Source organism: Dromaius novaehollandiae, chromosome 1 (assembly GCF_036370855.1).
Source record: "Dromaius novaehollandiae isolate bDroNov1 chromosome 1, bDroNov1.hap1, whole genome shotgun sequence".
Taxonomy (NCBI): Eukaryota; Metazoa; Chordata; class Aves; order Casuariiformes; family Dromaiidae; genus Dromaius; species Dromaius novaehollandiae.
This window is the reverse complement of record NC_088098.1, coordinates 185,583,687-185,599,728: the sequence shown is the minus strand read 5'-3', so window position 1 is coordinate 185,599,728 and position 16,042 is coordinate 185,583,687. Positions and strand designations below refer to the sequence as shown.

The window sequence follows — 16,042 nt, the reverse complement described above, 5'->3', positions numbered from 1 at the left end:
GGAGGAAGAGTTGCACTGTCTACTGAGAAGCATCATCCCACCAATACATGAGATAATAGGGAAGCCTGGGTTCAACGACCATACAAATAATTGAATTTAATATAGATATAAATGGATTCCCAGCGTAAAGGAGTACTCGAGGCTTCAGATGTCAGGCATGAATATTTAAACAGGTTTTTTAAAGATGCAATGAGCAAAAGTGGAACAGAAGATGTCTGGGGAATCTTCAGACTCCACACCTACTATGCTGTCTCTTCAAAATCTCTGTATTGCTAACACAGTATAAGTCAAGGAATAGATAGTGAAAACATATTTGAAGTGCACATGAGAGAAGCAACAAGGTATGAATTCAATCACACAAGAATTTCATACAAACAAGTAGTATCAAACCAAAATACACTTGTTATATGAAGAAATTAAGGAGGTTTAACAAGGGCTTTTACAGGCATACAGAATCAAGGTACAAAGTATGAGTATTTCACTTAAAGAATCAACCTTCAACTGAGTCAGATTAGATAAGTAGTTAAGGTCCTCATATATATTATGTGTATACACACACACACACACACACACATATATGCTTCAAGAGAGGAGGTAAATTATTAACAGATAAAGGAATATCCACACCTAAACCAACCCAAGTCCTGTATGTTTATGAGATTGAAGAACAGAAGAAGAAAATCCAATCTACCATTAAGAGTCACACGTAAAAATTGCTGAAAGATCAACTAGCATCACAAATCTGGATAAATACATCATTAGTTTCTAATACATAATGCAGAAAGGTGACAAAGTACAAAACTGGAAATAGAGGAAACTTCCTTAATGTAAAGTTAATGCCAGCTTCTTAGAAATTAAAACCACACTTAGAAGCAAGACAAGATATTGAAAAAATCATGAACTAAATGATTTTGATAAATGAACTAAAATCATTAACACAGATAATCTTACAGGAATAACTCTTGCTAAGCAACCTTTTAAAATAGATATAATATTACCTTAAAAGGTTAAATACAGTATGAAAGAAAAGAAGCTCTGGCAATATAACTGTATTTTAGTTAAGCATCTGTTACTACATTTGCCAATATCAGACATTGAAAATACCCTAATTGCCTTAAAATGGTCTGAGTGACTTATAGACAGTGGAAAGCATATACTAGAGAAGCTGGAAGTAACTGTGTTATATCTAATTTCTGTGAAACAGGTTCATTCCATTTCTTCACAATTGCACCATTAGCTGCCTTAAAAGCATGGACAATTCAGGACAGTAGGTTAATGTTTCCTTTAGTACAGTTTCCCTAGTCCATATTATGCATATACCTTAAGTATTATAACAGCATCAGCAATATAAATGCAATTGCAGTCAGGTAACATACATCCAAAAACCAAGTTTTGAAGGGTCTAAGTAACAGTAACTTTTCTGGGCAGTTAACTATTTTGTAGTTAAATTATTAATATATAAGTGTGAAAGTGCCACCCAAACTTGCCTCTGAGTTTCATACATACCATAATACCACAACAATGTTTAATTTTCTGCTGGATTCTAACACAAGCAGACTTGTTACTGCTTTTTCACAGAACTTACAGTAGAAAATAAGTACATTAAAACTGAGTGTTTCAGATTTATCATAGATATCTGCTTGATCTTTTCCTAGATAAGCTTAGTGCTGAAGCTTTAGGCACATCTCCTTTTTGTTTCTGTTGGTTATTATCTATTTAAGTGTGAAAATGCAAAGGCATCTACATCTCTATCCCTTAAATGTATTTTAAAAGCTATACATCTGCCCTCACAGCCTGTACTGCACAACGAGCAAGAGAGCAGCAGAGCAAACCATAATTGGAAAGGGAAAGGCCACAGCACTATAAAGTTAATAATTTTTATAGATTTGGAGCAGAAACAACCATTATAATTTTTTCTGGGGCATGTTGATTCTGCAAATCAGTAAGACTATTCTGTTTCACATCTGCATTTTTCAAGTGCAAATCAAAGAAATCCTATCTTTTCTTGCAAACTTTCCAGCCAGGCAAGCACTTTCCAAAGTGGTAGCTGCAGCAGGAGGGACCATTTTACTGAAATGAGTGAGGAACAGGCATCCAGAGCATGAGGAATGTGAGCCACGTCACTAGCAGTCACTCTACCAAATAGATTTTTCCTTCTGTTTTCTCTCTTACTCGTTATTTGCAGAATCATTACCTGTCCTAAACTTTCAGTAATTTGTCAACTTGCAAAGCATTATAAACAGAGGGGAAAAAGCACTAATTTTACCTTCACAAGACAGGCCGTGAGAGGTGACTCCAGAGAGGCTCTCCCTACACACGTTACAGAAGGTAGGTCGGGCATGGGAGCAGGCGTACCAGTTATGCATCCCTGAGAAATGTTCCACATTAAACTGTGCGGTCTAGTAAAGGAGAAGTTAAGACAAATTTGCAAGTACAGAACACAGCTACAGTGACTGAAATTATCGAGGGTTTCCATATAACTGGGGACAGTGCAATGCTCAGGAAAAGCAAGTTCAAAGGAAGTTTCAGCTTGCTTTCCCTCCAAGCTTCTGAACAAAATTATCGTAATAAACTGTCATTTGGCTAGTAAAGTTCTTAACACGAAGCTAGGTTTCAACTTTAAATACACATTCCATGCTAAAAAGGGCTAAACTACTCCAGTTCTGTGTCCTGTAGCTTGGTCTTTTGAGCAGGTTATACTAACAGGGATATTAACTTACCTCATAGTGTTCTCTAGACTGTACAGACTTCAGAGAGCTTATCCAGTCCTCCATTTCTTTTCTGTTCTCGGCACACAATATTAGCCTCCTGAACGGAGTGATTATCTGAAAAAGATGTGCATTGTGATGATTCCAGACAGTGGAAATCATTATAGAATAGAATATCTGATAGCATTTTTCCTCCAGGATGATGTAAACGAAAGACACACCCTAGATCACAGGATATTAAATGCTTAAAAATTATTATTTTCTTCAACAGACTACCAAAAAAGAGTTTGCTTCTCCTTCTTCAGTTCCTAAAATTTGTATCAGGCTTTGATACAGGTTTTTACAATGTATGTCGATCATGACTCCTCAGCTCTTTGTCTATGCACTGAGATTTGAACACTCAGATGGAAAGCTCTGAAATTGTTAAAACAACCTTTCTAGAAATTATTAATTGATGAAGATTTCAATCCTATTTTGTAACAGCATTATAGCAGCTGCAAGGTCCATTCAAATTGCTGGAGACAAAAACAAATCATACTGATAAACAAAAGCCTCGAAGTCGAAAAGGAAAAAAAGCTTTCATCATATTTCTCTATCTTGTATGTTGATATTAAATTTACATAAATTTAAACATATATCAATTTTAAACAAAACATTCTATATAAAAGTTAATATAGGAACAAATATAAAAGCTTTATAAAAAGACACAAAGAACAAAAGCAAATAGCTGAAATCATATCCTACAGTCCTTCTCGAATGGTTGAATGAATTCTTGGAACAAGTTGATGCTGGGAGAGCTTTAAGCAGTCTGAATTTCTGACCCTAGAAATCTGAAAATGCTGTATCTTGGAGGGTCAGAGTATAAGCTGTTTTCCCCTTTTCCCTCACCAGTAGAGAAATAATTAAAATAACAGTAAGGCACCAGAAACTATCAGCTAACTCCCACTGAAATTATTTTGAGCACTGCACTAAAATAGACAAAGCAGTTACTTCCAAAGCTAGGGATTTAAAACAAAATAAGTACATAAAATCAAAAGAAAAGTTATTTGTTTTGTTGTATGAAGTCTGAAAAAATAAAACTAAATCCTCTATAAGTCTTAGACATAAATCCACTGCATATTATGTACCACCCACACTTGCAAATTACTTAAACAAAACAAAGATTAGACCACCAAAAAATGTCTGTTCTGAGTATTGTTTTAAATGCTACAGGCTAGATATTGTAACATTTGTACAATATTAACAATCACTTATCTACATCTACATTTACTTACCCAATCTCCACTGGAAATAGTCTTTAGTCTTGATTTGTCCTACCCACTTCTTCATTAAACTGACTGAGCTGCACTTTAACATATCTCAGAGGCAACGTAACTGAAGTGCAGCAGGCTGCAAGTCACATGGAAGAGAGGCAAAAGCCCTTCGGGCTTTTTTTTTCTTTCTTTCTTTTTTAAGATGTAGGCACTTCACATGGACTGGAATGGTTTCTCTCTGTTTTCTACATCCTTCAATCTTGCCTAAGCTTTTTAATAAGGTTTATTAGTAGCTATCCACGACTCTTCCTAAAGAACAGTTAATGCAAAGAGCAATGTTTCTCTCCGCAGTCTGGAGCCAAACAGATGCTTTATTACTTCAAAATGTTTTTCTAGGCCAGGTCATCAAATGAAGCCCAGAAAAGCCATTAAATCATAATATAACCCTGGCTCCAATAATAATCAGCATTCTCCAGGAATTTCCAGGTTTCAGTTGACTCGGAGACCTTATTTGTGCAAATACGCCCACCAAACTATTTCCAATCATATAGCATGACATCATAATACAGATTAAATCAGAAGTCCACCGAAAACTCTACGATTCATGTCAGTCCGTCCCGCATGTTCATTACTGATTCTAACCAGTAGCCAGGTGTTGTGAAACGCCCTTAAGCAACAACAGCTGCATTTGTTGCTCTAGACTTGAAATCTTGGTCTTTCCAAGTAATATTTATTCATGTTACTCACATCTTTAATACTTCTGATCACAGAAATCACCCGCGTGCCACCCTTCGCTCTCCCTTACCCCCCAAATCAAGACCTTGGTTCAGTGGCTCAAATGCAGTTCTCTAGTGCCACCTGCGATGTCCCGTGGTACCCAAAGCATCAGCCCAGGGTTGACAGATAAGACAGAGGATCAGACGACCTGGAGCAGCAGCTATAACCCAGATGGGACATCAAAGAACATCTCAAAAGGTACCACCCATCCATGTGTTAACAACAAAATCACACCACCAAACGTTGCTAATGAATATACTGTTGCATATAAACATACCAGAAATTCCTATATCCTAAGTTTTTATTAAGTATTTGTTCAGAGAAATTTCAAAAATCTAAGGGTCATTAAGTTATATACTAATGATCACATAAATGGAGGACAAATTATTATTAGTGCTATAAAAATGAAGTGGAAAGTCAGAAGACTCGAATATATTTGTATACAGAGCACATACGATGATGATTAATCTACATATTCTCCTTGATTTGCATATTTCTAAACAACAAACTTCAGGAAGGAACATGCTATATCAAAAAAGACAAAATGCATTATATGCAAAAAACACTGACTATACTTGGATTCTTTCTTCAAAAAAAAAAAGAGAAGCTAAGTAGTCCATTTAAATTCCCTTTCATTTTAATGTCTAAAAAATTACGGAGAAGATACAGTCTCACTATTTGTTAGGTATTTCACATAACATTAAGAACTCAGTGAGCAAAGGGAATGATTAGCAAAAAGAACCCAAACAGCTCTTTTTGTTTAAGTAACACCTCATTAAGATTTGAAACTTATTCCCAAAGGATGTTCAGGACACTAGAAGTATAAATGTCTAAAAAGGGATTTGACAAATTCATCAAAAGTAGATGCATACTATCAAAGAAAGTATCCCTGACCTTCAGCTTAGTAAGTCCTTAAGACCCACTAATTACTGAATGCTTGGAAGTTATGCAAGAGGAAGGATCACTGTACCTGCCCTGTTTCTTATACTCCTTTCAGGAGTATCTGCTGTTGTTCATGACCAAATATAACATAGTATATTACTCTGATTCAGTATGTCTTTATAAGCTTCGCTCTAACTCAGTATAGCTGTTCTTGCTCATCCCAAATTCAGAATGATTTCATACACCTTCTCATTTGCATTTGCACAGAAGGCATACTTTCTTATGGATGCTCAAAGAAAGTTATGAAAAACTAACTTAAGTGGTATTTATTAAAGATAGTTAAAAACATATGCGGACATAATAGTAAAATAGCTTTAATCGCCTTTAAAGCTAGTTCTAGCCATACATATCTGGACTTTACTAGTAACGTCATCTCACTGCGTGCAGCCATATTCAAAATCCCGTAGGCAGTATTTTATCTTCTATTGTCTTATTCCATATTATCTTTTCTCTTGGTTAACCAGCTCCAAATGTTATCATTTATATATCCCTCGATACACCAAGGTCTCAACAGATATAAAGAAATTGTTTGATTCAGTGACAAAAGTAGTGCCAGAGGAAACACTGGAAGCGCAGTTGAAGAAGTAACATGAGAACAAGAAAACTCCCGCTCTTAAATCTCAGAGAAACTCAGGTGGTAATCGTTCACATACTGACAAAGCAGTAGACAAATCGAGAAGGATGAACACAGATGAAAGGCCTTAAAAATGAATAAATCAAACAAATTTAATTTAGAAGATTAAGTTACTTTGAAAATTTTCACCCTTGTCAAATAGCCAGGAAGAAGTCATTGCTGATTTTGGAGGAGAGAGTTACCAAAGCCAGATACTGCAGTATCTTGGAAAGTAATGAAATTGAGGTAGTGGGAAGAGACAACACTTTTAATGCAGTAAGCATAGGGAATGACTGTGCAGCATTTAAAGTTGAAGGGAAACAGTGCAAGTGCTAAGACATCAGATGGAATAAAGAATATCTGGATAGGAAGAAAAATGGCCTATTATTGTGACAATGTTCATGTTTTATTCAGGAAAACAAGAGGCTTTTGAGTGTGGAATAAAGGAGAGAACAAGAGCACATTCTTCAGTCTGCTGCCATATAGGTCTTGCCATACATTGGGATTTTTCACATATGTTGATACTGGGTTAACTCATCATCTAAAAACATACACATACTCACATATGCTCTTCTGTGTACGTAAAAAAAATTAAAAAAGAAAAAAAAGAAAAAAGGAATGACTTCAGTGAAAACTACTCAGTCAAGTTTTGGGATACTACTGCAACTTTTCTTTCAAACAACACCTGTCAAGGCCCTTTCAAAGGAAATAAAATTGCCATTAAATCCAAAGGAAATTTGAAAGCACCTTTTGCTTTCAAAGGGGCAAACTTCAACGCAGTTCTACATAGCCTTCAACGCAATGGGTTTAGACTTAAGAACTGTAAAATAAAATAAAAATCCAGGCTTTGCCCAGTAATCCCATGATTTACTTTGTTAAAATAAAAATTTTAACATGATAGAAATACATTAAGAGGAACAGTTCCCAAAACTTGGTGGCTACTGCTCTGGGTTCCCTTCTGAGGGAGTCCCTCTCTCTTCCATGCACTCTATATGCTGTCAGTTTAGGCAGCTGAGGTAGGTACTTACCAACTGGTAGTGTGAAATGCCTTCAGAGTCATTCTCATAATTGCAACACAGGAATAAAGATACTGCTATAAACATCTCCCCTCACATATTTATGAAGTAAAATATATAATCTCTTTTCCAATAGTCACTGTTCATTTTACCATCGAATCAATAAAATATAAGTTATCTATAAATTAATGTCAGGGTATTCCAAGTAAACTGATTAGTCTTTGTTAGACTGTAGCACTTATTGACAGGTACATCAACTAACTCTTCTATTAACTACTGTCTAGAATATTTATACTTTCCCAAAGAGAAAATGGTGGTGTAATACTGCAAAAATAATGTGGTCAACAATTCAGTAAAATGGCAGCTCCTTTGTGGATCTTCTGGAATATGAATTTTCTCCTTCCCTTCTCACTGTAACTATATCAAACCAGATTCTTATGGCTTCACCCATGAATGACCATAATAGCACAAATTCTCCACTAAAAAAACTGCATTAATTATTTGGAAAAATTGACATTTCAGGCATGCTGAATGATATTCTAATCTGACATCAAAAACAAAGCTGAAATATCAACTCAAAAAAAAAAATGCACACATTACATTTGCTAACCAAGAAAATAATGCTCTACATCTCAGCAGCACTACAGTAGCAACTGTAAATCACCCAACTTCCTGTAATATGATATTTGCATTAAAGCACCTTATGTTGCTCTAAATTATTATCAGGCATTACACTAATAGCACTGTGTATGGCAGATCCTGAATTGGTTTAGTAATGCATAAACATCACTTACAATAAGCAACGGGTGAGGAAATGGTTTTCTTGTTCTTTGAAGAGGTATTTTTAAAATATCTTTCTAGAACTATTGAAGAGAGGGTGGTATCAAGAGAGAGAGCGCACTCCACTTTCTTCATAGGGACAACGCTCGATGCCTGTGGCACGAATGTGAACGATTTAATGCTTTGACATTTCCCTGCTCTACAAGATTTATCTCCCAGTCTCCATGAAGGTGAGTACATATGAATACTATGGAATAGGAAGTAAAAATGCTAGTGTTTTCTTCTGCTGAGGTGGGCACCACCATCAGAGGGGTGGGAACAGACAGCTGGGGCCATTGGTGCACCCGTATCTACCAGAACCTGTCTTCAAAAATCACAACGGTAACAGCTGGAAAGCTTTCTACAGTACCCTAGTTTCTTTGGATTAAGGATACTAAACTAGCTATATAGTGCTGTCATTACCAAAGATGTATTCAAGGCTTTATGGTGAATTGTCAGAATTATTTTTCAAGTTGAGCAGAGCCAGGCAAACATATAAAATACCACACAAAGGGAGCTGATGATTTAAAAGCAAAGCAAGTAATAAATGGCTATTATATTTGCCTGAGTACAATACAGAATTTATAATCAGACCAATTAGTTTTCTCTGCTCCACTAAATGTTACTTCCCTCCTCTTGCAGGCTTTCTGCTATTTCACTGTTGCCAATCTCACAGGTAATGAAATAATGTGTGGTTTTCATTGCCGTTATAAGAACTCCTCTTAGGAGGGGGAAGGAAAGGGTTAGTCCCACACAGCAACTCCCACACGCCAGCACGCCGTAGCCCAGAAGCTAGGAACAGACAGCTAAGAGCGACAAAAGTGTGGATGAAACTCAACAATACTACTCTGCTTCTGATGTATGATGATTCTCTTCTGCTTAAGCACTGCAGTACATCTCCAACTGTTAGGCATAGGTCCTTGTATTCTCGAATCCCCAAGGAAGGAGGAAACTAAACAAGAATCTAAAGGAGGAAACTAAACAATAGCCAAAAACCTCTCAATTTCAGAGCATCAAGATATAGGGTGAGACCCATCCCCCTTAGACTTTCGGCATGATTTAGACTAGCCATGGTGGGATCTCATCAGCCAGAGTTTTCTGGTGGATCTGCGTAGGTCTTCTATAGGAAGCTCCCAAAGTCAAAACCACACTTCTTTGATTATTTAAAAAAATCAAAAAATAGGAACAAAGCTCTACAAATAGAGAGCACTCAAAGCCTAGGTAAAAAAAGAGTAGAAATAAAAAGGTTTATACACAGCTCTCACTCTTCCCCACAGTATCCTCTCCAAGCAGGTTCAGGCTTGATTTTCCTTAACTCTGAGTTTCTGACTAGCAGTGAACTGCCCCATCCCTCCTGGTCCCTCCCCAGTCCCTTTGGGGCCTAACCGTCTGCCCCCACCCCTCTCTGCAGTCTCTCCCCCAGGAGAAGGAGCTGCCAACTCCCTGCGGCAGCGTGGGAGACATGCCCGACAGGTCCTCTCATTTCTGCAGTCTGCTCTGCCCAGAGCAGGCTCAGTAGCTTTTCAAGAAAAGGAGTAATCTCTCTCTGCTTTCAGTGTTCCCTCTCACCCCATCTTCTTAAAAGATCACAACACACATCACACATACCCTCTGTCATATATGCACTTTTCTCCACTGAACTTAAAAGAAAAACCTTTGCTGGTAGAGACTCCAAAAGTGGGATAGCTCTACCACAAAGCCTTGGCTGAATCCAGCAGGCAAGCACAATAGACTTTGAGGGACTGTGATCCTTCAGTAGTAAGGCAGATAACAGAACCAGGTATTCCTGGTTGAATATATTGGGGCATACTACAAAAATCCAGCAGGAAAAACAACACGAGATGGTTTCTTTGCCCAAAAATCTGGGAGTTCTTTTCAGCCAGCACTTACACGAAAAATTTCCTCTCCCAGCTCCCCATTAGGGTTTTGGTCCGAGTCTGCTTCTGTTTCTGGACAGGCATGCTCAAGAAACGTTTCAGTTTGCGAGCGATGCTGTGTATGCTTCTGCCAATTCAGGGGGGTTGGCACACCATGCTTTCTTGGACAGTGTTGAGGTTGTTTTTACTTTAGATTGAAGTGCTAAGCTCGTAATAAAAGTAAAAGGTGACAACAGTTGCTTTCTTGCATCAGTTAAGCAGGATAAGTAACAGTGAACAGTGGCAAAGCCTCTGTGTTTGTATTCCAATGCAATCACTTTCTTTAGAGTATGCACTCTTAGATGTTGATTTAATTTTTTCTATGAAGCCTTCAGCTTTTCTTTTAAATTTGTTAATTTCTTCTGGTCTTGTTTAATTCCTTTAATTTGTTTCTAGCTTCAGCAAGTACCTGCCTCATTCCATCTTAATTCAACAAGAACACAAAATCACCACTCTCACCTTGTTCTGATAGTCTGGTAGGGTCTTGTTTTGGGGTTTTTTTTTTGGCCAATATTTAAGCTCTCTTGAACTGTTTCCAGTGAAAGAAATCTCAGTTTCTTGATGTCATTCTGTTTATTTCTGAAGAATATAAGCAAAATCCTGTTTACCTAAATATGGTAGCATCTATAGCAGTGGCTTTCAACACTTTTTGCCTCCCAAGCAATTAAAATTTTTCAATGTGTTAAAAATTTTTAATAGTTTGCCAGCCCAAAGGATATACTGATTAAAGACCGTAAAGCACTGATTTAGCTACATGAGCTGAGAGACAGATGTGCAGGCTTGGATGAGGTTGCCAGGACTGTGGCTTCTCCATCCTTAGAGATGGTCAAAACTCAATGAGACACAGCCCTGAACAACCTGAGCTAAGCTGGCCTTCTGTGAGGGGGTGGTGGACCAGATGACTCCGGAGGTCCCTTCCAAGCTAAGTTACAGGGCAACTCTATTTAATATGTCATGTAGCCAAAACAAAATCCAGTTGCAACATGCCCAGCCTAAACAAGTAAAACAGATCAAGACAGTGACCAGCAATGATTACTTTGTCAGAAATCAACAGTACCTCAAATTTGACCTCATGTGTCTAACAGCAACCTACTGCTAAAAGAAAAGTATTATTCCTTCTGAAATATACAAAAGTCTTATAACAAGACAGTTACAAGAACCAGAGTTGGAAAGTTTCATGAATCTGGATTGAAGAACTCCTCTTAAATCAGTATTTAAATATAATAAAAACAATAAACCATTCTTGCAAATGTAAACTGGAAACTGCTAGGTATAGTGCAATGCCTGCACATTTCTTTGAAGTTCTTACATAAACTTTTCTTAACTATGTTACTTTTTAATACTACACACTTAGTGCCCGATTCACAAAGATCATTGTGTCTGTCAGATGGGATGGCTTCTGTACTTAAAGGAAAGTATCTAATCCTGTACTTAATGGAATCAGGTGCAAAGTTACATAAAAAAGAGCAGTGACTGACTATTTTCTTCTTTTGTAATAACAGATTCCTCTTTAAACATAATCCAGCTGCTTGAAACCAGGGATCCTTGTTCACTAGAAGCAGGAAATTTATTCAAAGTTTACGCCAGCAGCACTGTTTATAAAATTATTTTGTATACAGGAACTGTACTGAGGGATACTTTTTAAGCCTTCTTCAGTATTTTAACTTTTTTTTAATTTGAGAGGAGAGGAAAAAAATACAGAAAACTAATGCAAAACTGCAGACATAATGAAATCTGGTAATTCTGTTGCATTAATTCATAGAACACTGCTTTCCAAATGCTGTGACTGTTTCAACAATGCCGTACAATGCATTCAAACAGGGAAATAAACGGTATTTTTCATCTCTTTATTTATATGCAAGTCTTTTTATTGTGTTTCACAAATTAAAGAAATTCTTCAAAAATTAGAGAATTTATGTTTCCTGTGACCTATTTTTCAAAAATTTCTGTATAAGCTCAAAAAATGTTGAAATCAAGCTCCATGTAAACCAAATTAGAACTGAAATGTATAGCATAGAGCAGTATCTTCACATTTTTAAGAACACCATTTTTTTCTCTTCTGAAAAGCATTCAGCTTTCTTGTAATAGCTCAGTCCTAAGGGATTTATCTATGGATTTTAGCCTCACAGTTGAAATGCTTTATTGCTTTTTCATAATGAAACTTAAAGCTTCAATGTCTCTAGACACTCTAGGGAAAGGGAGACAGTGCATCAAGTCACAGATAAGCTGCTTAAAACTTGAAAGTCACACCCAAAGCTACCCAAAGAGCTCTCAGTTTTATTACGTTTTTTGTCACTGTCAGGGGGCCAGGGAGAACGAGCAAACGCTAAATGGAGGAAAAAACCTAAGTGCATCATAAGACTCCAACACTAATTGCTTTTGTCTCTCCAATTCTTTTCTGCAGCATAATTAATTTGCTATTGCAAATTTTTTTTGTTTCTAAACTGCCTGAATATAGAAAAAAATGAGTAGAAAATTGAACAAAATGGAATCCAAAGCACTTCCCGTCTCTTTCTGTGGTTTGGGTATTGCTCAGGCTGGGAGCATCAAAAAGCCTTTGTCATTTAAAGGCTAATCAGCATTTACACAAAACAGGAGATAGTTCACAACTAGAGAAAAACTAAGTACATCAGAACAGTTAGCTACCCATGCTTGAACAGTGGTTCAAGACATCCCAAAGTTGAGTCATGCTGGTGGGGCTAGCACAAGAACTTGAACTGTTTCCAGGCATATTTGACCTTCTTGAGATAAGAGAGGCCCCAAGTCCTCATGGATGTCGCTGCAGGTGCTTGAGTCAGCCTGGAGCTGGACCGTAAATCCAGCACGAGGAGTGAATGCACCCTTCTTGGATCTTGAAATGGTGCCATGCACTGACCCCTCTGATAACACCAAGGGCAAATCTTAAAAGACAACGTTTCTGGGGGTGGGTTTCAGCTCACAGAGTAGGACACTTAAAGATGTCTTTACACATGAGCTATGTGTTTGAACTCCCACCACAATCAACACAGATTGGTAGCAATGTTAACACTGAACTTGAACACAAACTTCAAAACGTACTCCAAACCAGGAAATTATCTTACATTTAAAGGACAAAATGACAAAGGACATCTGATACAAACTATGCTGAGAAGAACCCTAAGGATAGCACCATACCCAGTACATAGCAGTATATTGATTTTTCTTTTGTTTTCCTTCACTTGAGTAATTTCATACTACTACCATAAGCTCATAGACCTTACCTGGACCCCACAGCTGTATTATTAGTTTATGTCAGCATGCAGCTGAGTTAAGATTCACTAATAGGAGAGGTGCAAGCAGATGAAAGAGTATTCACACAGGATTCTGCACTCAGTTAACAAAAAATTAATGTGTAAATTATTCGAAATTTGTAATTTATGAAAGCTTATCAAGAAACAGAAACATGTTTCCAAACACTGATTCATTCTTTTTGTGCCACCGTGGCTTATTAAAGGAAGCAGTCCAACAAAAGCCTCTACCTTCAAGGGAGCAGACACTACATGTAGAAATTTACTGAAAATGTGTTTTTCACAGAGAAATAAAACTGCAGATGGACATGCTCCAGAGTATTGCCACAGAGCAAAATTTAATCACCCCGGCAAGGCCTAGGCAGTGGTACTGAATTGTTTCAGCTCCTCACATCTGTGACATGCAGTGAGGACAGTTGCCCTAAATCTCAGCAGTGCGGAAGCTCTCCAGCCAGATCCAGGGAAGGAGATCTGGTTGCAACAGGCAACGACAGCAGAGGAGAAAAGCCAACAGGAAAGATAATAATATTACGCGGCTAGCAAGCAAGCGTGCATCCTGCTGAGGCTATGGAGCACACAGTGGCTACCTTAAGGAAATGGTTTGTTTAGCAAATGCTGAAACCGGAGGAAACCACCCAAAGTCTGGAATAAGCACAAGCCTCAAAGGCAGTTGCTGACCACATGATCCCAGGGGTCTCCCAACACAGGAGCAGCAAGTTGATTTCACAAAACTACAGAAATAAGAAAGACAGAGAAAGAAAAGCAGTAGAAAACCCAGAAAAGGTCAGCGTAATTTTTAGGTGGGTGGCCTCTGGAAACAGTATAGAGGGGGAAAAAAATTGAGGTAGGATATTGTGGGAAAGAGGCTTGATGCTGTGAGCAAGCAAACAAATCTCTCAGTCTTCACGGACACTGGGCTGCAGTAAACTGGATTTTGAAAGCAAGCGGGACAGTGTCAGAGAAATTCCTCCATGAGCATCCACAAGCATATCTACACTGAAATAAAGCTCCAGACCCTCAGCGTTGGCCTAAATACTTGCAACAAAAGGGCCAATAATAAAATTGAATTGGTATTAGGATATCTGAAGAGGGGAACAAAAATACCAGCATAATTATTCCCAGCTTTAAGACCATGTTTCTAATATTGAGAAAGACAGAAAACTGCAGTGTCCAAACCCAAAGAGAAGATAAAAGGTTTTAAACTCCTTTGGGAAAACACTCCTCTCATTTCCTCCTGATGTGGCCTGGGGAAAGTTAAGCAGTTCTCATATTCAGTCACACTTTTCTCATTAAAAAAAAAAAAAAGTCCTGAAGAAAAGCCTTAACGAGAAATCTGGGTGGCAAGGAAGGAAGCAAAGTAAATCCAAATTTCTAAGAAATTCACACTGTCTGTGCAGTAGATTGCAAAAGACTGGCAACACCACAAAATGTATTCTGGTTTTAAAGTCCACAGTGAATATCAAAAGTTAATTTTCTAAAAACAATTAGAAGCAGCTAATCTCGATGATGAGTACAGAACTGACTGGGATGCAAGAAGAACCAGTGCTAATGAAATAAACTGCTTAAAAGCACTATGCCTTCAGGCCCAGTTGTGAGAAAGCTGGCAATTCTGAGAAATCGCAAGAAGTGAGTGCTTGAGTTGCTCGTACGCCTGAGCAACCTCCCATTAGAAAGAGCCACTGTACGGCGGGATTCAAAGACGAGAAGAATTGGTTTATGCTTTAGGCTGGTTCCACACAAATTACATGCCAGTAAACTCCGTATCTGCAGCCAACACGTAGGATATGCTACATTCAGAAATATGGATAGGAAATACAATACTCAGAATTCTGGAAGAAAAACAGATCGACTTTAACCAGTACAGTTGCTGCAAAGGAGCACTTGGCCTCACTAACCTATAAAAAAAGTTAACCATATCAAACTACTAGGTGAAAGGAAAAATCAGTAACTATAAATACTTAGTTTTTCAAAGCCCATCCATATGTACGGCATGTTAAGGAAATCAAGAACAACTGGATAAAGATTTTTGGTTGAAATAGCAGAAAACACTGTTTTCAAGTCAAAGGGAATTGTTAAGTCTGACCAAAACAATGGAAATCAGGAAAAAAAAACTTCAACTTTTTGTAACAAAATAACATTCAGGGCTGAACTTAAATAAAATGCCATTCATTGCATTTTTTCATCTCTAATTTGAAAAAAACACTCAAAAAAACCCCTTTACTCTAATTTGAACTAAATGAAGTATTTCAGTTCAACAACAGTAAAAATATCAGGTTGACCCATAACTATTTCTTACCTTCCCCCCCCACCCCCCAGTTCAGCCACTGAACCAAAGAGGTTAACTATTTTTATGCCATGATCATAAGATGAGAGGAAAAGCTAACTACGGAATATATTTTAAAAAGTAAGAAAAAAAGTTGTCTTTAATATGGCAAAAGATTCATAGATAATCAGCACCTTATTCCATCCTAAAATTTGTGAAGCAATTCTTAAACTGGAAGAAGAGTGTAAAGTAGAGAAGTGGAAACATTTACAGATAACAAAATTTTGGTTGCTTAGCTCCCCCCTTTGATCACCGAGGCACTGCAGATAGAGCCAAAAAGCAGACAGCACAGGGACTTGAGAAAGTTCAGTGTTGGTAAAAACAAAGAAGCAAGCACCAATCAAAAGCTACATAAATATAGAAAAATATAGAAAAATAGAGAAATGAGAAGAATTTAGGAATTACAGAC

The 16,042-nt window shown here is 37.5% G+C and overlaps 1 protein-coding gene across 3 annotated transcripts in view; it reads right to left on the bottom strand.

Annotated features, from left to right (window-relative positions):
• The window catches only part of DGKH (diacylglycerol kinase eta), a 168,982-nt gene that overhangs the window by 65,104 nt on the left and 87,836 nt on the right, over positions 1-16,042 (bottom strand). For all 3 annotated transcript variants that reach the window (XM_064504820.1, XM_064504818.1, XM_064504819.1), the window contains exons 4-5: positions 2,721-2,825; positions 2,267-2,399 (exon numbers count right to left, since the gene is read on the bottom strand). In XM_064504820.1, coding sequence (XP_064360890.1) covers positions 2,267-2,399; positions 2,721-2,825 — 238 coding nt within the window. The remainder of the gene's footprint in view (positions 1-2,266; positions 2,400-2,720; positions 2,826-16,042) is intronic.